The sequence below is a fragment of the Rousettus aegyptiacus genome, unplaced genomic scaffold, assembly GCF_014176215.1.
Source record: "Rousettus aegyptiacus isolate mRouAeg1 unplaced genomic scaffold, mRouAeg1.p scaffold_m13_p_7, whole genome shotgun sequence".
In the NCBI taxonomy this organism is placed as follows: domain Eukaryota; kingdom Metazoa; phylum Chordata; class Mammalia; order Chiroptera; family Pteropodidae; genus Rousettus; species Rousettus aegyptiacus.
Genome location: NW_023416310.1, coordinates 23534348 through 23560376, shown reverse-complemented (window position 1 = coordinate 23560376; position 26029 = coordinate 23534348). Strand labels below are relative to the sequence as shown.

The 26029-nt window shown below is 37.0% G+C and overlaps 1 protein-coding gene across 25 annotated transcripts in view; it reads left to right on the top strand.

Moving 5' to 3' along the window:
* The window catches only part of SLC8A1 (solute carrier family 8 member A1), a 338333-nt gene that overhangs the window by 258643 nt on the left and 53661 nt on the right, over positions 1 to 26029 (top strand). For 8 of the 25 annotated variants that reach the window (XM_016141927.2, XM_016141925.2, XM_016141923.2 and 5 more), the window contains exons 3-7: positions 13276 to 13382; positions 16637 to 16657; positions 17089 to 17106; positions 17221 to 17235; positions 21017 to 21085. In XM_016141927.2, the coding sequence (XP_015997413.1) occupies positions 13276 to 13382; positions 16637 to 16657; positions 17089 to 17106; positions 17221 to 17235; positions 21017 to 21085 (230 nt within the window). Of the gene's footprint in view, positions 1 to 13275; positions 13383 to 13925; positions 14030 to 16636; positions 16658 to 17088; positions 17107 to 17220; positions 17236 to 21016; positions 21086 to 26029 lie in introns of all 25 variants that reach the window. The other 17 variants (XM_036225094.1, XM_036225105.1, XM_036225099.1 and 14 more) reach the window with 11 other exon arrangements.

Here is a 26029-nt window from a genome sequence, read left to right as displayed (position 1 = left end):
GAGGAGGGGAAAGGAAAGGTTTTCTATGAGGAGTGGTGAAATGATTTCAGCAACACCAGAGAAGAAAACACTAGGATAATAGCAGAGTAAACAAATACAAGATGTAGATTTTAAGCCAGGAAATAAGTTTTAATCCTGATGCTGGCACCCACTAACTTTGAGTCATTGGTTGATTTCAGTGAGTCTTGGGTTTGTTTGCTCATCTGTATAATGAAAGGTGAACAGGGAGATTTCTGTGATTGAGGACGGAGAGACTGCACTTCTAGCCTGGAGAGTGGAGTATCTGGGCAGGCAAGAGATGAATCTGACTAATGCTATTATGATAACAAACTTGGGAATGGCTGATTAGCAGAAGGGCACTAATCACTGGTATTTGTCAGTGATTTAGCATGAGGAATTATTCACTATGGAATGAACCAAAGCTTAGCAAGGTAGCCAGAATGGCTAGGGAAACAACACTGGTAGATGATTCCTGAAAATTTTTCCAACAAAACTAGCCAAAAGTTTAGTAATGACTTAAGAGAGAATTTCTCCCTTTTCAGAAAAAATTTAGAATTTTCCATAGGGCAGAATTCAGGCAAGAACTTCAATAAAGTCTGATAGAAAAAGGAGATGAAGAAGTTTACCACCTAGGTTAGGAGTCTGGAGAGGGCCCAGATATGTAAAGAGGATCGTAGGGAGAATAAGCCTTCACCTCGAATGGCAGGAAACCTCTTCCCTTCTTCTCTTGTAGTCTGATAATTAAATCAACGTAAGACGGGTGAATAAGAGAAAAACAAATTTTATTTTGTATGTTCAAGAGCCTCACAAAGATCTGAAAGGCTCCAAGACAGGTAACTGAGGCTGATATGTCATCCTGAGCTCAGGAGAAGTGAGTAAGGTTCTCATACCTCAGACGAGAGGAAGACACCTCAAAGATGGGAAGAGCAAATGTTTGGTAAACAAATGTTGGCCGAGTCATGCAGGTTAAGTCATTCTGATGTAAAAAGTTATTTCTCGTAATAGCTCTCTTTCTGGTATAGACTCCTTATCTAAATTCTTTTAGGCAGTTAAGGGAGGGTTAAAAAGCTCTTCTTGAGCCTTTTGGGCCTTGACTGTCTTCAGCCCATCTTCAGAAAATAGTCCATATGCCAAAGTGGCATATTCTGGGGCTCCCTGCCCCAAATCCCAAACAACTCATTGATAGAAAAGCACCAAAAGTTCATAATATTTTTTAAAAGGTTGAAAACAATTTTTACAACAATTTTTTTAAATTTGCTTAAATTTTTTTTTTTTTTGCATTTGAGCATTTTACTCTTTTTTAAATTAAACTTATTGAGGCAACATTGTTTAATAAAATTATAAGGTTCCAAGTGTTAAAAAACGATTTTAAAAATTATTTTATTTATTCTCCCATCCCCCATAAAATATAGATCAGTCTAGTTAGATAGAGAGGGTTGAGAGAGAGAGAGGGAGAGGGAGGGAGGGAGGGAGGGAGAGAGGGAGAGGGAGAGGGAGAGAGAGAGAGAGAAGTCCATAATCCATTTGTAAAGATATAGTTAAATAAATTATTGTAAAGTCATTTCATTGATCATCTTATGCCATTTTAAAGGACAGGTGTTTTTTTTTTTTTCTTATGTCATGGGAAATGTCCAAAATATAACAATAAGTGAAAAATCATGACATCAGAATTTATTTACACACACACACACACACACACACACACACACATCCAAATTTTGCAATTGTGTATTTTAAAAGCTAAAAGCAAACATTTTAAATGTTCATTGATGATCTCTATTGACAGCCTCCTGGCTTATTTTTATTTCTTCATTTCTACATTTGTGAAATTCTTGACAATGAACAAGTATTACTTTAATAAGCAAGAAAAAACAATTTAAGAAATATAAAAAGTTATCTGAAAGCAATTTATATTATTTTTAATTGCATTTAATGAAAAAGATCCCATGAAATATAAACTTGTTAATAAACTATTATTGTTCATTCTACCAACTTATGTTTCACATGAACAAGGACAGAATTCTATTCAGAATTAAGTTTTGTCTGGGTTATCAGGGAAAGAAAAAGCCAAAGATATACACTGAAAATGTGATTTTTAAAAAAACCTATTTTACTGATGTCTATTAATCTATCCCTTTGCTATCAGTAAATTAGCTTTACTGAAATTCTTTCATTCCTAGTCTCTCTTCTCCTTGCTTTCTGTACTAATACCTATGATAATCATCACTTATTGAGTGCTTACTATGTGCCATGTCCTGTTCTGTTTTCCCATATAATACCCTCAACAACCATATGGCATAGATGTAATTATTTCACTTGGACAGATGAAGAAACTAAGATATAGATTAATTTACTCGCATGAGTTAGAGACAGGTCAATTGAAAGCGTTCCAGTTCTTAACCTGACACACTATTATTGCTCGTGATCATAACAGAAGAGCTAATATTCATTTAGTACTTCATATGGGCCAGGCTCTGAGGCAAGCATTTTATGTGTATTATCTCAGTTACTATTTGCAGCAGATGAGATAAATATAAATATTGTAATCATTTTATGGGAGCTTGAGCCTTCGAAAGAATAAGTAACTCACATAAATGGCAGACCAAGAATTTTGCAACCTGAGTCGCTTTCCTAAAAAGAGCATTTCAGGAGGTCATTTTATTCCACCAATATTGTGGAACCACTCAGAGCCATGGTCATTGTTACAGAGATCTGATTAACCTTAATAATTGTGCTTTTTACAGAAATAAATTAACACTGGAATAGCTTAATAGACTTCCTAGAGAGCTTCTTATATGACACTTTCAGGATAAATAGATCTGAGCCCAACCTGCCATTCCAACCTTATTTCCCACTGGATAAGCAGTCAATAAATATTATTTATTCATTTTTTGTAAACCATCAGCCTCCACTGAGAAGAGCAAAACTAAAATCCAAACATTTATAGGGTATAATGTATGAAAATATAAAGATTGATGGCTTAATTTAATGTAAAAAAGCAATAAAATACTAGACATGGAATAGAAATTGAAACAAAAATCAACATCAATTCACCAGCTATTGATTTATTTTAGCTATGTTCGAGAAAGTATCTGGTATCCTATCTTTTAGAATATTTTATGTGGGTGCATGCAGAGAGATATTGATTTGCATCGAATATTGTGCCTATGGAGAAAGGGATGACAAAAAGAGAGACAATATGAATTTAAAACCTTAAGATTGCCCCACTTTATTTCTCAGTGTTCTATTTTTAAAGCTGGCCTCTTTCACATACATATACTTTCAACATATTCTAGCTACTGTCCTGTAACCGTCAAGAAGTGAAATCTTTCCAATTTTCCAGGGAAACTCTTCACTTTGAACACAGAATCTTGACAAAGGAGGAGAGACCAAAGGTAGAAATAATCTCTGAAGGAGAGTCTAATGACAACCTAGGAATGTCTAAAATGTTCTAGGTGAAGAGAGCTTCTGAAAAGGATAGGAAACCAGCAGTTTCTTTGAAATTCACAGCATCAATTTTACTTAATTCCAAATTCTTTTCATGGGTAGTGACAAATTGAGCACTTAACAGAAATTTCTAAAACCAAACCAAGATGTCTGTGTTTAATTTATACAAAAGACTCTCAATGGCACAAAGTACTCTTAATTTAAACATTATTCTTAACTTTTTCTAGAGAATTGGACCCTTTTCACTCCTTTTAAGGAGTACAGAGAAGATCTTGGATTACAGAAATCCTAACAAGTTAAAGAGTCAGTTTTAAGATGATGAGAATCCTCCATCATTTTGCTAAAAGTGCCTCTCTTGCGAAACTAGCACAATGCTAATATTATTAAACAATTTTTAAAAATGTAGACCAAGATAGATTCTGATTTATTTCAACATGGTATATAATGCTTGATTTACTTTAATTTTCACTAAATTGACAAATTGTCTCAGCATGCACACATAGGTAACAAACCTAGAATCTTTATTACTTTCTCCTCCTTAAGACTGAAGTTTATTGACTGCAAAGGAGGCAATGGTATATATTTTATAGATCACAAAATTATGTTCACTTTTGAATACATCCATATCATTTCCTCTTAGGAAATTTTACTCTATGATCTTCACATTAACCTGCTGTGATAGGATAGAGCCTTGGGGGATACTAGAATTCCCAGCATATTACATATTGGAACAATAACTCTAGAATCCATACAATGTCTCTTTCAAGTGGTCAACCAGCATGTCCTAGAGACAGGAAGATAGCTCATAGGATTTTCTTTTGAGACTAAAGCTGACAACTGATTGCTAGAGAGAGATCAAAAAAAGGAATTACATTTGTTTCTATTTTACATTGGAAAAGAAAAAGTGAATTAACTGCTATTCCATTTCAAAAGCAAGCTGAGGAAAATAAAATAGGGCAAGGTTTCATTGGAACTCCCCCCCCCCCCCCCAGTCCAGTGCTCTGTAAAACTCCCCTGGTTTCCCTGGAGAACAGCAGGATTTTAAGCTGTTCCTGCCCCTTGCCCTGCTTGAAGCGATGATTTCAATTACCACTTGATAATGCAAAGAGATCAGTGCACAGATGACAAGGCCTCCTGGAGAATTACTTTGGTTTAGCTACTTTAGCAACTCTCATCTTTGGAGTTTATTTAAATTACAGAATAGCACCATCCTCGCTTGTCAGGCTCTGCTTCATAGCAGGAGCTCTAGGAAAAGTAAGAGTTCAGTCCCTTCTGTGTATCTAGCTAAGTGGTGAGGTCCCGGGAACCTGGCAGAGCTAGGACTGGGAAGCCCAACAGTAGCCTTTGTACCCTTTGCTTCATGGATCTTAGGGTTCTATACTTGGATACCCCAATATGTTGGATGTGATCCAAGCTACAGATGAGAGTGAATTTGAAGGTATTGCCCATTATGCCATCAAAATGTTGCCTGACTCCTACCGCCACCATCTGCCTGGTACCCAGGTGAACAGGCAAGTAAGAACTGCAAAGCAAAACCACTCCTTTTCAACTAATAAGAGCCACTGTTCCTAACATTTTATAGTCTTTTGCAAAATTATTTGGCATGCATTATATTGTGTGATCTTTGCAATAGCCTGCCAAGTTTTATTATCCACAGTTGATGAATGGCACACCCATTATCTGGTCATTCACAACACTGTGAAGTTGGTTTTTTGTTTTGTTTTGTTTTGTTTTATCCCAGTTTGATAGATAATAACATTGATGTTTAGAAAGATGCCAGAACTGGCCCAAATACCTCAGCTAGAAAGTGGCAGACCCAAGACCTGAACTCGGGTAATCTGAGTCTCAGCTTGGTGCTGTTGACATTTCAAGAAAGAAAACAACTGATTTAAGCCACGATCACTCTTCTATGACCATCTTAACATGGAAGAAATACTAAAATAACAGCCTGTCTTATCTGATTTGGAATATCAGTTGGACAGGGGAGTTAATTTTGGTCATCTATGGAAAATGACAAAAATATATGCATGGGTCTTCTCTGACTGCCCCTTTCCATAACCCCAAATCACTAAGCAACTTGCCAAATCAATTTTGGAAGATTAAAAAAAAAAAAAAAAGGCTTTAAGTGGGTCAGGAATTTAAACCAAGTGATACAAAGGCAACCCAAAGCAAATATATCTTTCCTTGTAGGTGGGACAAATCAGTGCCTACAGGGTTCTGGATAATGCACAAGGTGATGTGAAGAGAGCTTTTGGCTTTGTGAGGGCAGCAGGCATAACCTGCGATTATAGTCTCTTCCTTTCCTTTTTAAATAAATTCCATGAAGGAAATGCTGCTTCTGACATTTTCATAATACTTCATACTTTGGGGGGAAAAAGAAACCAGTCAAGGGAGCCAGGCCTGAGGTAACAGCCTCCAGAACGCTTAGCCTGTCAAAGCACAGGATCAATAGTCCTTGATCCTGGAGGAGGCAGGGAGCAATCTGAGGGAAATCTGAAGAAAGGGATGGATTGAGGGTCAGTGGAGCTGACAGACACCACAATGGCACTTAGCTTTGATGTCAGTTGTTTTCACTGTCTCACGACATGTAAGGTCCTCAGTTTTCTGTCTCGCAGTACCAGCAAAATCTGAAACTCCATACTGAAAGCCATAAACATTCTCGCTCAAAGAAACGGACTTTTCTAAAGACTAAGGTCTATATCCTAAAACTTGTTTTTTTTCCCCCTTCAAATAACAGCTTAATTAAGATATAATTCACATAGCATAGAATTCACCCATTTAAAATATGCAATTCAGTGGGTTTTAGTATATTCTCAGAATTGTGCAACCATCACTACAATCAATTTCAGAACATTTTTATCACCCCAAAATGAAATCCCATTCTTATTAGCAGTTGCCCTGCCTCCATTTACTTTCTAACCCTTAGCCCTAGGCAACCACTGATCTACTTTCTGTCTCTGTGGATTTTCCTCTTCTGGACTTTTTATATAAATGGAATTATATAATATGTGAACTTTTGTGTCTGGCTTTAACTTAGCATAATGTTTTCAAGGTCCATCCCTGTCATAGTGTAGGGAAGAAAAATGATTTTCCATCTACCCTTCAGAGTTCTCAGCTGAGGCCATGTAATAAAAGACAGATTAACGAGAAAAACGAACCCGTTTACTAACACTTTTACCTCATGGGAGATACTCAGGGGGGAAAACGTACCATTCTCTGAGTTGGTTTAAACAGAGGCTTAAGTATCATCTTAATAGAGAAAGAGATGGGGGCTATGGCTTCTTAGGAAAGAGTTAATGATGTGGGGGAAAGAAGAATGGGTCCACAGAAGAGTAGATGAGAGAGATGACAGTTTGTGACAGTTTGTTGGAGTGTGGTGTTCATTTCTAGTCTCCTCTCCTGTGATGGGTCAGTCTTCTCTGGTTAATGAAACTCCCAGGGACGGACTCTATGACAAGTGAGTTCCTTTTGAAAGATCTGTCTTTAGGCAGATAAGGGGAAGTTCAAGGAAAACCTCTCCCTGCAATTGCTGTTTTTTAAGTGCCTGTGGCTTAAAATAATATACTGAAGTGGCATATTTTGAAATAACATATTATGCTATCTGTCAATAGCGTGTATCAGAATCTCATCCCTTTTTGTTGCTGAATAATATTACATTGTATAGATATATCACATTTTGTTTATCTGTGTATCAGTTGATGCACATTTAGGTTGTTTTCACTTTGGAGCTATTATGAATAATGATGCTATGAACATTTACGTACAAGTTTTTGTGTGGACCTATGGTTTTAAAATGCTGAGTTATATGGTAGGTCTATTTTGAGACTTTTGAGGAACCACTCGACTCTTCCAAAGCTGCTGCACCGTTTTCCATTCCTGCTGGAAGTGTAAGAGAGTTCCAGTTCCTCCACATCACTTGTTATTACCTATCTTTTTTTATTGTAGCTATCTTCCTTGGCTATGGCTTGGTATCTCATTGTGGTTTGGGTTTGCATTTTCCTGACGACTAGTGATGTTGAGCTTCTCGTCATTGGCCATTTGCTTATCTTCCTTGAAGAAGTGTCTATTCAGATTCTTTGCCCATTTTTAAGATAGTTTATTGTCTTTTTTTTGAGTAATGGGCATTTATCCTGAAGCTTTTAACATCAGGTACACTGGGAATTAACTTTTAAACTTGCCTGACCTAATGACATCACTTTTTCTGTGGTCAGAGAAATTGCCAGATCTTTTGCCTTCATATGTGGTCAGTCCTAGGTTATTTCTTGAGCCTGAGTGCGGTGGCTTACAGGTGAGAAGTTTCCAGTTCTGTAGGCATAGCCTTTCACCTACTTAGCTCAGAAGCTCTCTGTGAGGGGGGTATGAGGCATTACTGTCTTCTTTGGCAATTGAAACCTTTAGCGTTTTGCTCTCCAAATAGAGCCACTGTTGTGTAAAAACCTATCACCAGAGTTCTTATCACTTTGTTAAGAAGGAAATCACTCTGCATGAGTGTAAACTCTGCTGCCTGAATGCTCAAGGTGTTTTTCTCACCTATACTATTAAGGTTGACTGCAGAGACCAGCATTTTCTGAGAGGGGAAAACAACTTTAAAGTACTCTGCATTATCCTGGAAAGAACACTCAGAAAGACAAGCAAAATGTTCCACCCAGGTTTCAACTTAGATGCTAATTCAATCTAAAATTTAATTTTAACTCTGACTTCCTCACATTCTACCTATTTTTTATTTAATCCATTCTTTAAAACATCAGACCATACATTCTGGTTCTCCATTAGCCAGTTCTCTGGCTGTAAATTAGAATCGCCTCAAAAAAAATGTTTAAATTATATTCATGTTGGGGTCCCACAACCAGAAAGCTTGATTTCACTGATCTGGAGTGGTCCCAACCCAAGCATTTAAAGCTTTCAAAGCTCCACACATGATTCTAAGATACAAACACTTCCAAAACATAAGCCCAACTATTACCAACCTCTTAATTCATTATCTGACTAACTAGAAGAACCTACTGTCCTCTCTAGGCCAATGCTTCTTGAACATTAACATACATAGGCATCATCTGAGGATCATGTTAAAAGGCAGATCTGATTTGGTGGGTCTCAGGTGGGTCCTGAGATTCTGGAATTCCAAGTCCCCTATGAGGCCCAGTCTACTGGTTGGCCACTCAAAGTCCTCAGAGTTGGTGAGCCCCTACATCTTCATGGCACTTTCTAGTAATCCTAACAGGACTTTTATCTCTTCAATGATTTAACTTTTTTAAGATAGCCATCATCAAATATAATATGTGCTGTACTCCCTTTAAAAATAGAATTGACTATCTATCATTGACCATCAAGGTAGTCTTTTTTAACATAAAGATAGAAGAATAAGCCTCTATATTAATGTAAAATAATAATCCAGATACTTTCGAGTGCTCATAAAAATACTGCACAGCTCAATGGCTAAGGAACCTTGTGGGTCACATAGTTGAAAGCTCTTTGGAGCCAGCCACAGGAGCCTCATTTTGGGATTTTGGAAATCACTTAAATTCTCTGAGTCATTGTTTCCTCTGTCAACTGTACATAGTAGAAGTTATTTCTGGGGTGTGACAAAGATAAGTAAAATAAGAAATACAAAGTGCCCATCAGTCTATTTACCTCTGAGTATGCCTAAAAAGAGGTTAAATCGTAAAAAATAAAATAATTTTTTAAAAAGCCATTGCAGTGTCTAAATATGTGAAATCCTCTCTAAAGTCTTTTGCATGAGGATTTAGAAAGATTTTCTTCTCCTTAATCCTCCAACTCGTCTTTTGCTCACTTCTCCCAATATTAAGAAGTCTTCCAGAAAAGAACCCAGAGAAGAACAAATTGAAGCTGAAAATGAAAAGAGGCTGATACTACATTGGCCTAATAATGAGAGACGAGAATATATTTTGAAGAGATTTTCTTCTTTAACTTCCACTAATAAAGCCGCCCATTTCTTTTCTTTTTCACCATCTACCTGAGTCACCACCTGATAAAAGAACTCGTTAGAATGTTTGAAGGTGTTCAGGTCCTTTGAGACCCATGAGATAAGAGAGAGACTGAGAAGTACAGATGTTGGCTTACTATCATCGAAGGAAAGGTACTGCAAAAATCAAAAGGAATGACCTGTATGTTTCTGCTAAATACACTGATATTTCTTAACCAAATGCTTTTTTCCCCCTAGACATGGAACCATGTATCTCCACAAAAATTTTGGCCATTTAGAGAAATTATTTAATGTAATCATAAGATTTTTAACTGATTTGTTCATTTTCGGAAAACACAGTTTTTGTAGTACACCATTCAACTTTAGAGAAATGTAAAAAAAATCAAGTGAGAAGTTCTTATCTTCTTCATAATTACAGTACTTGAAAACTGTATGACATTTGTTTTTCTATTTGTTCCTTATCAGTGTAATAATAGTGCAAGAATTGTCATTGGATGAAGGGCCATGTCTGCCTAACTGTTCTAGTCTTGTTTTGGTTAAACTTTCAATTCAAAGAAATAAAAACAGCTATCTGGCTGCTTCCTGTTGGTAAATAGAACAAAAGAACGTCAAGGTAAATCTGTGTCCTCAGGGAGCAGTCCTCATGATAACAGAAATGCCCTGTGCACATGGGATTGGTGTGACAATGGGGAAAACTGGAGGACCTTTAAAGTCTTTTCAATCCTATTTCTACCGTAGTAGAACTGTGAGGAACAGAGACATGCTTCTGCTGCTTATCTTCACCAAATCAATCCGATCTCATGTAACATTCATTCCCTGTGATAAAGAAGTGGTGACAATCTCTGATATATTCAGCTCTGGAAAATAAGCAAAAGACATCCCAAGAATATGTTCCTTTAAAAATTACATGACTTAATTTTACCTTTGCTACCTTTGCTAGGCGTATAAATAGTTCTGTTCTGAAGCAAAAGGTGAACATTACCAATCTATTATTTTTACTTCTCTTGATCCAGAGAGCTATCAGAAGGATTGACTTCATTCTGCCTCTTTAAATTGATTAAAATGTCCTTTAACAATCATTTCCTGTTAATAGCTTTGCTTTGCAAGTGAGGCAAAATCGATACAAAAATTTAATGGCTCCTCCTGTCAGGGGCACTATTGATTGTATTATTAATGATTTTGAAATGATATGCCATTATGCAAATCCTATCTATTTAGGTGTCTTTGCCAGGTACTCACAGAGGGACTGTTTTCTTTTCCTTCATCTTTGATTTCCCAGTGTCAGTTACCAAATACTGAAATATTTTCTAAAGAATATGATCCTAGTGAATAGCGATACTCTTATGATAAATTTTAAGTGCTTATTTTATTATATAAACAAATTATGTAGAGCCCTATATTTCTCATACTCATCAGGTACTCGGCGTATAGAAAAGAAAGCTATCACAGCAACAGAGGATTAAGCTTATCAAAGATAAGAAACAACATGTTGTTAGGTGGTTTCTATTTGTTCGTGAATAAGTAGTCATGCTACCCTTTCAGCATATGAAACCAGTAGCCTTTTCCACACAAACACCCTATTATTGAGCAAGGCTACACCAACCATCTTCACTGTGCTTTCTTTACTTTTACAATATAATAAAATCTGCGAAGAGATTCAGATGGGTTGGGAATGTGAGATGGAGAGAGGTAAGTCAAACGTTTTTAACTAATATAAGCAAGAACATTGAAACATGGCATCCAGTTTAATGTACCATACCATGAAGAACCTTGATGATGAATGTTGGGTCACTGGGTCCAGAAGACAGGAACATGGCCCTTCTGGTACCCATCAACACTTTCTCACACATGGTCTTATGATGCTGATTGTTTTGGGAGAAATGTGCAACTATAGTTTATGATTACGAGGCAGTAAGATGGAAATTAATACCTAAAATGCATAAGTTTGATGACAAAGAAGATAGTTGTTTACCAAGTGTTTAGATAGTACATTTGGTCTCACTTGCAACATCAAATTCCGTTCTTAAATTAAAAGCATACCTATCATCATACCTTACACATCTTTTTTTGCTTTCTCTAATATCTTGTATTTTTTGGATAATGAGGAGTGATCAGATATCCTGGTTTAGTTAAGGCAGGCTGATTTTTCAAAAGACACTAAGTAAACAGATGAATTCCAGAAAATTGTTCTAGAAGTTAGACAGGAACTCTTCACTGTATACACATAGTTGGACTTTGTCACATGGTTGTTAAATATCTCACTACTCAAAAAAAAAAAATGATTATTGCTTTAGGCATTTGCAACTGCTCATCTAGCCCCGTAGTATTTCAGTCTTTGAGGACAGAACTGAGATAGAGAAGGCGCTGTCATGAGTTCCAACTCCTTACTAGTGAGAAATTGGGTTGTGAGCATCATGCAAGACTGTTCTGTAGCTGAGGAGCAGAGAGCAGGTTATGGGGCTCCAAAGGACCAGAACCAGTCATTTGATCTCACTTCTACAGTGCTAACCCAAGAAAGCAGAACTAAAGCATTAATTATCAGGAGCTGAGAAATTCAGAGAATTAAAAGCAACTTCTATTCATAGCCTACTTCATTTTAGGAAAGAAGATACTCTTTGGCATGCATAGGTCTAAATGAAATGTGATGGTTTGGGTCAATAATTTTTTGTAAAATTATAAACCAGTTTCCTTCCAGAAGACTGAGAAAATTCCACCAATGCTAAATAATATCTATGCCTTTGAACTGTGTGTCTGTATAAACGTGTTGTTTCAAAAACTTTAGTGAGAAGTATTCTTGGCCAATGTTACTGAAAAAAATTTTTTTCAAGGACAAACAAGTGTAGAGTGGGTTCTAAGTTATAATACATGATGCGATTAAGCCCTTATTAATTAGAAGATAACATTAGATTTATTTTCAGAGTCATCAAGGCTTATGGGAAGTTGATATTTGCATAATATTTGCATTTTTCCTACCTACCTGTCAGTCACTCACAACCAGAAGTCCAAAAGGCAAGAAGTGCTAAAGGATGAGTTACAGGAAGAATTCTTAACAAAAAGCCTTGGTGTATTGGTGGAGTTTAAAAGTAGGGTAAATGGCATATTTTGTCAAGGTTGAAACTCAGCTTTGTGAGGGATGAAAATAGCTATAACATCATGATTCCTCACCCCCCACTTTTCAAGACAGCTGTTGGGAGGCTTCAGCTTCCATCTTTAGAAAGACAAACAAGACATGAACAACTTCCCCTTGTGATCTAGGTGGGAAATCTGACTAACGCAAATAAGACTTTAATTCTAGGACATTGGGTGGGGTAAGATAAAGGACTTTTATATTTTATTTTGTGATGCTTTGATACATTTATTATTTTAATAAAATCTTACGATAAAAATATTATGTTTGGAAATACAATAAAGCACAATGAAGACCAAATGCAACTCATAAGCCTAACACTCAGAGATAACTTCCATTAATATTTTGATGCGATTTATTGATTTGTTCTAAAGGAGTGAATTCCTTGGCACAGCTCAAACAATTTGACAGTTAAGGCATTTACTAAATAAATATATTTTTCTTTTCTTATTATTGTAGTCCGTGTCTTTCTGCTTTTTCTTCTCATAATGATGGTAAACCTGTTAGTACCGAGTGCTGTATTTTGCCTGAACTAACTCTTGGCCCTGGACAGGGTTGCTGTGTACAGGGTGACCTCTCCAGTCATTCATAGCTATCCCCTACTCATTCTTGAAGGGAAAACTCACCATACAGAGGTTTCTCAGCTGCCGTTTGTCTGGAAGTACGGCTCATTTACCTTGCTTTCCTCTTCTTTGTGTTCCTTCTCTTCTCTTTTCTCTTCCCCTTGTTCGTCAATTTCTATTCTTCTCTGTTTCAGCAAAACAATATCAGTCAAGGTAATTGATGATGAGGAGTATGAGAAAAACAAGACCTTCTTCCTTGAGATTGGAGAGCCCCGCCTGGTGGAGATGAGTGAGAAGAAAGGTGGGGGAGCTGCTCCAGGGCTGAGCCCAACAGCTTCTGCTGGCCTGTGCCACCCCTGGATGCCTGCATTCTTCAGAACGTGACTTACAACACACATATCCCTCCACCTATGTAACAGGGCATAGATCTCACCCGGGACTGCGTGGGCCCTGCCTGTAGCTCCATTAGCCAAATTCGGCCTCTCTGTACATTGCAGTTCTGTGATATTAATTTTCAGTGCAGTCAATCAATTCTCCATTTCTAAGAAAGTTGATGCAGATGCCTTGCTATGCCAAAATGAAGCCAACTTTCTGATTTCCTAAATTGAGGGTACCTCCTGACTGCTAATTGGAGCAGGAAGGATTTGCGAACGTGATAAATCAGCAAGGAAAACTTAATGGGCGCCAGCTGAGAGCACCCAAGATGCCCTTTTACATACTTCGGGAGGTCCATGTGTGGCCAGTTCTCCCTCCATAACATCACAGTAACATTCGGCTTGGTGAACACCTAGCATGAGCGTGCGACTCCAACCATTTGTTTTGCCTTTGTCTTGTGTTCCCACAGGAAGATCATTACCATTAGAATATTTGACCGTGAGGAATATGAGAAAGAGTGCAGTTTCTCCCTTGTGCTTGAGGAACCAAAATGGATAAGAAGAGGAATGAAAGGTGTGAGAGTATACAAAGACATACCAGCGAGAAATTGTACTCTTCTCTCTCCGTGTCTCCCTACTCTCACACTTAACTCTCTCTTCTTCCTCGGCTTCCAAGTACTATACTTCATTTCCTTTGAAGCTTTAGCAGTTTCATTTCCTTCCCTAATTCACGAGTGCACCAAGTAATGCCCATTTTCTTCAGGAAATGCCAACTAACCTTGATTAAAACCTGATCTAAGAAATGCTTGAAAGAGGTTTCTGTAACTCAAAAGTGATCATATAAAAGAACAATTTATGCATTTAGTTTTTCACTACTCAGGGATTATTCTAAAATTTGGTTCCAACGATTAAATCTCCCCTAAAAAGTTAGTGATAAAGACTAATTAATACCTATTAATAGTGGTAGATGAGTCTAATGGCAACTAGTAGGAAATTTCAAAAGAATTTGATAATTAGGCTTCTTCGGAGAACCCAGTTTTTCAAAAATATATATATTTAATAAAAAGGAAGATCCTTAAAGAGCAGTGGTATCAATATTCTAGTGTCCATTTGGGCATAATATTTTTCATATCAAATATGACATTTAAAAGGGACTATATGTATGATACCATCATCAAATCAGTTTTCTTAGGAAGAAGGACATGGTCCTTTAGTAAAAATTTAGCCCCTGGCTAAGGCCTTACTAGGCTTACGCTCCAAAATGTTTTTTCTTCATAAAGTTGACAGATTTCTAACACGTAGAGTAAAAAATAAATAAATAAACAGTAGTGTTCTTATAACTAGGTTTTTTGGTTGATTTGTACTTATATTTTTAAAAAACATTTGAACAAAGAAGACAACTTACTTGCTCTCTTTGATTTTTATATTTGTTTTATGTGACCTATATTTGATAAGGAAGGGCAGGAATTTTATCTCAGCATTAAAGATAATGTTTTATTCTGAATTATTATGAGGCCTTCCTATAATTATCCTCTATAATGAGCCATTTTAAAAGGGATCCTATTTATTTAATTATACATGTAAAAAGAATATACTACATATTAATAGCACTTATTAATTTCATACAATTAATGAGAACAGTATAGGAGATGATTAGGTGGACTACCTGGCAAGAAATTTATACTTTTACATGTAAAAGGAAAAAAAATCAAATGTATAGGACTAATTCCTTTACAGTCCCAACATTTAAGAGAATTTAATCCCACATTTGCAAGGACTCAATGGTCTTGGAGTCCATGAGAAAAAAATATATATATATATATACGTCCCTGACTCAATCATGTTCAAAATGGTAAGAGAAGCCTTTTAAATGATGGAGAAAAAAGCACTGGGGACCTATTTTAATGTAGTCTATTTAATATGCTTCGTAGGCAGTAAGCAGGAGGAAAAGATACTTTAGGAAATTGTGCTGATTTCTTACAAAGGTGGGATCAAAAATGCTTCATTAACATACAGGAAAAAGCACTTACTTCTAAATGAATTCTTCCAAAGAACTGTCTTTTATCTAAAGGAAGAGCATCTTGGATACAGTCCTTTCGACTGTCATTTTAATAAAATATGCCCTCATGTAAAAGCAAGTTAAAATTCCTTGATAGCACTATCCAGTTTCACACCCACCAAGTGGATTCTTGTCACTATGAATAAAATTACTGACTTGTTTTAGAAAGTATCCTCTAGCGCCACTACCCTTACAAAGAAAACTGAGCCCGGGAAAGTAGTTGTAACAGTCCCATCTACAACTCCAGAATTAATTTATTTGATACATTCAGCCAGGTACCTTTCAGCAAAATGAAGTGCTACAGTATAGTCTGGATTTAAAGCACATAACCTGAAAGACAAATTATGTACGTCCCCTTCCCTTCCTTGTCAGTTTCCATGGACTTATGTGTCCACAGGAGGCATTCTGGTTGTCCAATTATAATGTCCAGAAGTCATAGATAGGGACACACAAATAAGTGCTAATTCCTGGGATTCAAGTTTTGAGGATTTAAAATACACACGCATTCCCTCAATGGCCAAAATATCATGCAAATAGAACCTCCAGAGAGAGAACTTTACCTTGGGCCAAATCATCCTTCCATGCAGGGTGGCCAAAATAAAATTTCTTAAGATAGTTTATCTGCTTTCATTGAATGAAAAGTACAATACCTGAGATTCTGGATGATTTGAGCCTTCCATATGTTGAACTAACTACCAGGCACTATTTAATGAAAAGACTCACTCAAATAAATTTTAGGGTTAATATTATAAAATATTCCTACTATATACTATATTTGGTAAACTAGATATACACACTGTATATAAATATATATAGTAGAAATGTTTTATTAAGTGTGAAGGAAAAATATATAGAGTGAAGTATATATATATATATATATATACACACACACATACATGTATGTGTATATAAAGTCAATCACACACATTTGCAGAAATTAGTGTTGGGATGTTTGGAAATACTCCCAATGCACATTTCCTTGGGGTGCACCGATTTTTTAGTAGTGGCGCCCTACTACTGTAATCAGATCTGCCTGGATTTCTTTCTGCTGATATTCCTCTTACTTTCATTATTCATTTGGTCTCTTATTCTGTGTTTGTCTTTGTCTTGTTTCTTTCACAGCCCTGTTATTGAATGAGCTTGGTAAGCATTTCATTTCTTGCATTTCCTTTCCATTTTTTTAGGTTATTTTCCATTTCCGTCAGGTGATACAGTAGTTTTTTGACTTTTATTTCTATTGATTTACTAGCAACATTTTGTTTAGGATAATTGGCCTCATTTTTTTAAGGCCAGATAGTTTATGTTCCATTTTTAGTTTAGTATAACCTTTTTAAAAATCAGTGATTTCTTATGTATGCACAGAATTAAATTTGTGCACTAAATCTCATAATCTTAAAAAGAATGATTAGTGATTAAGTCCTGAATGGATGTTTTCATATTTTTCTTAGTTATAAATATAATTTGGGAAGTTTTTATACCTTAGATGGGTTGTCAGGCAGTCTAATGTCACTTGTATTTGTTATTAAAGTGTGAGTTAAATAAATTGTAACATTTATTTATTTTTTCTTTTTTAGGTGGCTTCACAATAACAGGTATGAATTTTTAAAGTCTAATGACATCAAATTTTATTTCTTACTGTCTGTTCTCACCATATATTGTATACATTCTTTAAAATTATTTCTCATTTTTATTTACTCTTAATGAAGGGAAATACCTGTATGGTAAGACGGTTTTTTTAAATGTTCCTCACTTCCCCCTAAATATCCTTAAAAATTAAATGGAAACCACATTTTATGTAACCTGTATTAACATTTAGCTGTGGCACATGATCTGTGCTCTTGCTGATTCTACACATTTAACATTTTACACGTTAACGATGTGTGTGCTGTGTTTATTTATGAGCAAACTCATATAGAGAATCGGTATTTGTTCACATTTTGACAATGATCAATTTACAAATGTTCACGTAGCACTGGTGATGTGCAGCACACCCTGCTAGATGTTCGAAAAAAGTACCAGAATAAATAAGACAAATGCTGGCCTCAAGGAAAAATAAGAGTTGACACCCAAGATTTCTTCATGGCCCAAGCTCAGGATCCTAATAATAGCTAATGTCCCATGGGGAGAAGACAGAGCAGTCCCTTCCCATCATCCCACCACACCAATATGAATGAACCACTCTTTGGGGATGTAAGTTTTAGCATTATTAACACTTGTAAATTAACTAGTAATGTTTCTACCACTTGAAGTGCATTATGAAATGCTCTGTAAAAACTCAAAATGCCAGTTAGAAAGTTTAAACCCTTTAATCGAAATGGTACCCAGTCTGTTACATTGTTTAACACGATCTGAAGTTATTTTCTTGGGTACAGAAGGAGGTTATCTTCTCCTTCTGTACACAAGAGCATCCTCTCTTTTGATCCTAAATATTTTTCTCACCCTTTCATAATGGTCTATGCAGATTTAGAGAGGGAGATAAATATCGAACGTCCAATATATTGTACAAGTATCAATATTCTAATTATTTTTTTCCTGAAATCAGATAACTGAACAAAAAAAATTAGGAAATATTTCCAAAAATTCTTATTTTGAAAATGCTATGGTGAGACTTGGGGTTAACTTAAATTACTGTTAGTATAAATGTATGATCAAGTAGTTCCAACACAATTCTGTCCAAAACGGAACTTTCTGAATACGACCAATTTTACATGGACGATTGGTCTCCACTGCCTCTCTCCAGACACAGCATTTAATAACAAAATAATTCATAAACTCTCAGAGACATAGAAATTGAAAAGGATAAAAATATTTAACAGGACAAGTCCTAGTAGAGGATTTCTTAAATCTGATTCATCTGAAGCTTTTCCAGGTCAAGTCTTCCCAATTCTGCATTGCTGTAGATGCTGTTTTTGAATCCAAATGTAGGAATTTACATTCATTTTTTAAGATTTTTGTTCTTTTTTTTTTTCTCATAGCATCCTTTTAGCTCACTCAAATTTTGAAAATATTCTGATTCTGTCACCCAATTTGTTATCATTGTGAGATTTGTATAAGGTAGAAATTTGGCAAGTCAGCCTTCGTGGCTTTCTTGAAAGAATTTATTTTTATTTTTATTTTTTATTTTATTTTATTTTTTTGTCAACCATTGTAGATATAGTTTAGTATCTAGCAGCACCTACAGCCCTCTGCAGCCTGATAATGAGACCTTAACTAAAAATCTTTGGCTGTAGAATGCCTTGTTAAAATGCATTTGTGTGTTTGGATATCTTCCTTTTTTTTTTTTTTTATCATTGACTATGTCAGGATTTTGCTTTTAGAGCCTTCCTTCTGCATCACTTGAAGCATCTTATCTTTTAGTATCTATGTAATTGGATCCCTCTTTTTTTTCCTCAGAAATTGTTCATATCAAGTTTTAGAATATCTGTCTAATAATGTCTAACATTTCCCACCTGGGACACACCTTGTAACCAAGAGGACAGAATCACTTCTTCCAAAAGTTTCTTTCATGTTATGTACTTCATTAACTTCTTCCTTATGGCTAAAACTTTCATCTGAAATAGCAGTATTTTCTAATTTTAACACCTCTTTCCAAGACTGGAAATTGGTGCAGGTAAAACAAGAGAAAGTTCCAGAATTCTCTGGGAATCTCAACATTGGTCTGCTCCTCCCACTATACGTGGACCTTCTTCTGAACTAGAGGAGAATGCCTGAGAGCCACTCTTGTAAGATACCTCAGGGGAAAGTTCTAAAACTTAGGTCTGCACAGTGAAAAGCAGCTATAAATCCCAAAGAGCTTTTCTTTAAAGTCAGTTTAAGGCTTTGAAGTCAAGGCTTTGAGATGCAAGAGTACTAGAAAGGAATTAATCTAGCCTTTGAAATCTGCCTGCAGCTTTTATGTGGTCTTATACAGCTAAGTGTGGAAATCTGAATTTGAAGCAAAGTATATGGAAATTGAAAAGGTTGTTTGGTCCACAGCCCAGTACTTATATGTGAGAGATCTCGTTAGTGGTGAAGGTACCTTTGAAATTTGTAAGTCATCGCCTGTTGCTCCTCGAGCTTGCTCGTTTAGACCTATGATGACATCATCATTCCCCCTTTGGACCCTCCAGGTACCTAATGTGATAACCCCCTGTACATTGTAGCTCGTTAGAGTTTGCAAAGTATTTATTACTTATTGTATCACTTAATCCTCAACCTTATGGAATATCATTTTATTTGTTCTCGCTTATAGGAGAGGAAATGAAGGGACAAAGAGATTAATCAATCGACCCCGTGTCACCCATCCAGGACTCACAGCCTGGCCCTCTGGCTTGAAGTCTAAGGCCATGAGATGGCTGTTCTCACCCTGGCATTTTTATTTCCTTCTTTTCAAGCCCTTCACTCCTACCTACATCTTTACCCTTGTTCAATCCAAAGCCCAGCTGTGTCTCGTAAATGTCATCGGTATGAATTCCAGTCAAATGAAAAACAGTGGGGACACCGAAAGCGGGGAACTGCAGCACATTCATTTGGATATTTTTAATAAAATTAAGTATCTTGTTCAGTTTGGACAGGAGAGAGGCATTTTGGATTCCCCAAACAGGCAGCTGTCGATTTCCCTAATTAATCGAAAGTATGTATCAGTCAGTATAACTCTTTTAAAAAGTCGCTCTTCCAATCATATTATACTCACCAAGTAATAGACTAAATAAGACATATGGCTTTTTCAGAAAGCCAAACTATGGAAATTCTGACAGTTAAAAACACTTAATCACTTCAGTACATAGGTAAGAGGAACAAATCCCCTTCAAGTTCGGTGGCACTTTATAATTGAGAAAACTGAGTCTCAGGAAGAGAGATGCCTTGGCCAAGCTTAGACAGCAAGTGTATGACAGAGTTGGCACCAAGTCTCCAATCTCATGATTCCCAGGTCAAGTATGGGCAGCTCTTGTTAGAAGCCAACAGTAGGTGGATCTGGCAGTCAATTGACCCAGAAGTTTAATGAAAACCTGAATACAACATTCTCCCATTCAGATGCCCCAGGAAATAAATAAGCATGTTCCCAAATATTATGTTATGTGACCCCCAAACAAACCTGTGATGTGGACAAAGCAAATACCGGTCCCCTTTTCACATATGGAAAAACTAGGGGAATGGCCTGCTCTAGGCTTTTGTTGGCACCAATAGGAAAACCAGGCTACCCGTCATCACACAAATGTTTTCTGTTTTTCCTTGATGCCTCTGGAAGCAGTACTAGAAGGACATGGGTATTCCATTTCAGACACCTGCAGGAATCTAGCTACATCCCTGACTGTGGTGTGTGTGGCTTGCAGAACACCGGCCCCATCTTCCTGCTCACCTCAGTGACCTATATAGGAGTGACCTATGACTATTCAGTTCTCTAACTAACATTGCTTGTGATGTGTGCATCTCAGTGTGATGTTTAGCTTACTAATTCCACAAAGCTCTGCTAGCAAACCAATGCAATACATTCTGGTGATTTCCTGCCTGTCCTTTTGCTAGGCCAACCTGTCTTCAGGAAAGTTCACGCTAGAGAACATCCGATTCCCTCTACTGTAATCACCATTGCAGGTACTCATTTTTTCATGGTCCTTGAGAACCAGTTTAATTAATTTGAAGTTAACTGCCTTTAAGTGTTCCTTATGTCTTTAGACATTAAAGTGACACAATTTCGCCCCTCTCTGCTCTAAAACGTTGCTAAATAATACAGTGAATTCTCTGTAGCTGGAGATATGGCAGATGGGCAACAAAATGCAACCCCATCAGCACAGGGTAGGGGGCATGGTAGAGAGAGCAGACTGATCCCAATGTCCCCTCCCCCTCGAGTTTCAATGTATTCTAGATTTCTTGCAAATCTTGTTTCTCAAGCTTGGGTCATTGATTTCAAGTATAATGACATTTCTTTGAAAGCAAGCTGTATTTCTTCCCAGAGCCTGCTTTTCCTGCCTCCAGGTAACATGATGGTAGCCATATGTGCACAGATGATAGCACATCTGTGGGGTTTCTCCAGGGGGTGTCATTGACAGAGTGACTAGAGGATTCTACAACTATCCTAGATCTCCAGAAAGGTTAGAGCTCAAGCATCATCTCCTTGCACTGCATCTCTGGATGAGGGCAAGGATAGTCAACTCTTCCATCAACACCATCATGCATCACTGGCCATGGTGATAGAAGCACTTCTTTCCACCCAGCAGGACTTTCTTCATCCCCACTTCTCACACCCCTATTTAATAATTATGATGCCCAGCCCTGACTGCAGAGTTGTTCTAGAATATTCCTCACAGGAATAAAAGTGCCAGTCTCTTGAGGTTCTTATTAGAGAACCAGCCAAATGCTGAAAACTATCAAGAGACCTCTGTTTTCAAACTTGTCAGCATAGATCTCATCGAAGGATCAAAATAATCTTGAGCAAATTGTCCCACCACTAGCCTTGCACCTCCTTTCCAATCTACGTCGTTTGTTAAGTTAAAAATTGCAAATACAATAAAGAATATAAACAGTAGCTCCTCCTGCACAGATCTCCTGTGGGTTGCATTATTTTCTAATAGGGATTCCCACTCTCAGCCCTTCACCACTCACTGCTTCAAAATGCAGCCTGAGCCAGAAAGCACAGACAAGTTCTTTTTTAAATATAATTCTGCTTTTCCCAGATCCCAGGTACCTATAAGCTTTTGTTTGCCAATTGCAGAATCAATTACTCAGGATAAGAGAGGTCCCCTACTGGTGATTTTATAACAGGATTGTATTATGGCCTATCAATACTGATGTGAACAGCAGCTATCAATTATGCATTTGATCTTTAAGTCATATTGGTTAGTTAAGACCACGATGTTATGTAATTTATTATCAACCTCTCAATAAAATATGGTGAATTTAAAAAGTATACATGTATATGGGAAGAGAGAGAGAGAGAAGAACTTAAGCAGAACTAAAACTACCATATATTATCATTGCATAAGTAAGGAAATGAAACTAACTGTATTTGATCCAGCACTCAAAGAGAAAAGGGAACAAACACAATAGATAATACAGAAAAATGCTATTAACTATTCTCCTATTCAATAAAAGGTATCTAAAGAGAGGACATTAAAAAAAAAATAGACTCAGCTTTCTTCTTTGTGAGTGTCAAAAACCTGCATCATAAATACTATTTATAAGTATCATCATAGAGAAATAATAGGATTTATCCAGCTGCATTTTCTTAGTTACATATAATTACTTCTTAAATGTTCATGACATTGATTAAGTGAAAATAGCCCTGATCCTTTCACAACACTGTAACTTTGTGCTTTGATTTCTCCCTGCCTGGAATGGCTCTCCTTACCCTACCACCTCTTGGCCAACCTTACCACCATCTTCATCTGGCAAGCTTCTATACATACTTCAAGGAGAATTTCAAATATCTCCTCTTTCTTGAAGCCTTTCCTGATTCCCACAGGCAGAGCAAGCTGCTCCCCGACCCCAGTCCCTCAGCTCTTACTGTGCTATACTAGAAGCTGTTCCATCTATATGCCTCGCTTCCCACTAGGCCATCAGTTCCTGGAAAAGCAGGGTGGATGTGGTTGGAAGCTTCAATGTGTTGACATATCATAGGAGTGCAATGACGTGTGTTAAACAAACAAATCATCTTTACGTGCAAAAAGCAAATAGAGGCTTTTTTTTAACAGTGAGTTGGAGAGTCACACAACAAATATTTATTGAGCACCTAATACATTTCATACATTGTAATAGGCTCTGGGGGATGTGAGGACTGTTCAAAGAACAATGAGACATATTGTTATATCTCAGTACGTTTACATGCTGAATATTTGTACATACAGGTAACATTAAAAAAAATTTAAATAGTATGTTAGGAGGATTTGTGTTCAGCACACACAACAAATATTAAGGAATTAATATAAGGTTAGAGTGGTCATTCCTAAATAGGTCAACTGGGATATTTCATGCAAGAAGAGGTAGGGTTTTGAAAGATAGGTTGGATTTAGCTAGGTAGAAATAGGGAAGCTTTTCCAGATGGATAGACAGACAACGAGATAAAAGTATGGCATTAAAGTCAAGTCAGGTTTGGAGAAAGAGTGTAAAAAGTGAAAGAAATGAGGTGCCTTGATTTTCTTTAGGTTAGTATCAGATCTGCTCAGAGAGTATTTCCTAAATTTTTGTCATGCTCGTACTTCCTCTACAATATTTGCTTTGACTTCATACCAGCTATACTATGATTTTCTTAATGTAATTGTTTGAAATTGCCTCGTGTTTGTACTTGACTAAATTTGTTTTTAAAAGAAAATGTTGTTACCAACACAAATGGAAAACTAGTATCATTTGTCATGAGTAGACAATAAGGTTTAAAAAAGGTTAGAATGGAAAAAAAGTTATTAAGTTCTAGCTAGTTATAGTCGAATGCTCTATGCTTTAGAACTATTTTCTCTTTCTTAAAAGATAAAAACTCAAATGCCAGGAAGTAGTTAACAGACATAACAGCACCAAACCACATGTTTCTTCTTGATCAGAAGGACCGAGGGATGATTAAAAAGGAAATAACCTTTGCACTCACTGTGTGATTTGATTTTCTTTTACTACGTCTATTTATTTAATACTATATTCCAAATCATTTTATCTTGTGAAATGTGGCATTTCACATTAATGCCTCCACATCCCCTTTCTTTTGCAAATTTTCTATTTTTTCTACCTAAATTATCTTGAATTCTATTAAAAGCAACTTGCCATTTATAAATAAACTTCAGAAAAGGGGAACATAATAAATATTCTCCCCCAATGGTTTTGCAATTCAAATAAAAATCCAAGTTATAGTAGTTCTTGTGGAAAAATAATTCTTACTTGATGTAAGTCTCCAGGGCATCCATGTTCAGCCAAGGTTTTGAACAAAGACGTTAATATAACCTGCAGTTATGAAAACTACCAAAAACATCCTGGGTTCAAGGATCAGAAAGCAGTATGAACCAACGCATGATTGATTTGTGCTCAGGGTAAATTGAATTTCACATATTTCAGCCCAACCCCTCAACTACGTACTCATAATTTCAAAGATAAATCTTGGAGACATCAATCGGAACCCTTTGCCTTCCCTTGCGTCATAACGTCCCAAGACTACTTTTTAAAATACTGCCACTTTAACAGTTAAAGTTAATATCCTTGCACCTCTCCTTTGCACCTGCTAACATTCAGCAGTTTCTGGCCAGTCCAAAATCACTTCTTTTTTGTCTTCATCTAATTTCCTCTGGGTCCTGTTATCACCAGCTATAGAAAAGCAGATTCTGAGATATCCGTCTAGAAAGACACAGTTGAAGATATACTCAAGAATTTCTTGACATGCTACATTCTGCTTTGTCCTTTGGTTGGTTTTGACATGTGGTATATAAATTGTTAGCAGTGCCTCTAGCCCATCTGCTCCATGTCTTAGCAGTGAATGACTGACGTAGGAACCGGTTCTCTGCAGCATTTGCTAGAGCATCAGATGGAGCCACCATGGCAGGGTCCTGCAGCAGACGGAAGCCACATGTCTTTGGAGAGAATGCGAAATATGGGCTCCTGCAGAAGCTAGTGCCTAAATGCAAAACGCAAGAAGCCTAGGCCAGAAGTCCCTTCCTTTCTGGTGTTTCTTCTGTCAACAGACTCCTACCGAAGGAAGTTTACCTGAAAAGTTCTAGAAGCAAGGATATCAGGGTTGAGGTCTTTCTATACCACCGATATTAATTCCTTGGAGATGAAGTTTATTCAGCTTGACTCTGAGGGGAAGTGACCTGTCCTGATCTAGCATCCTGGGCCTGAAGGATAAGTGGGCTAAGTGATTATAGGAATAGTGTTTGTCTTTCACATGTGCATGGCCTTTTCAGTCTGTGATTTATCCTAATGACCTTCACGCAGAGAGGAGCCAACTGTGAGCTTCCCCTCATTAATGGACTCTCAAGTCCATTAACATTTTCTCAGCATCCCCTAGCCTCTCCTGGAGTGTAAGCTACACAGTAGTTCTGGAAATAATCATGCTCACGTGGTGAGTAGTATTAAATCCCCAAAGATGTCGCCCTCACCCTCCCTGTGTATTTTAAGATTTACATGGTCAAGGTCTTCCTAACACATTTCAGCTTTGCACCAGAGGAAGCGCTGGAGCAGGCATCTTATTGAAACATGGAAAGGATGTTTTCTTCTTGCAATAGGAGTGTGTGGTAGGTCGAGAGGCAAAGGGCAGGATTTCCCTTCCACCATCTCTTTGGCCCTAGGGCATTTTATGTCACCTATAGAAAGTGAAGGGGAAGAGGCCAGATTCCTCTATCCCATGAGTCCCTCTAGCTCTTTTAATTATGTTTCCTTTTGGTTGTGTGCTGAAGAAATGTGTACAAACAGCAGATGAGCCATTGTCACAGGGGACACCTGGGTGATTCCTTCAATACAGACAATATGCAGGCAGAGCCTTGCTCAGTAATATGCCCCTGTAAGTCGCTTTTCCCGATCTGCACTTTGGAATGTGCTTAGGTCGTGGGACATTTTCATCACTTGCTG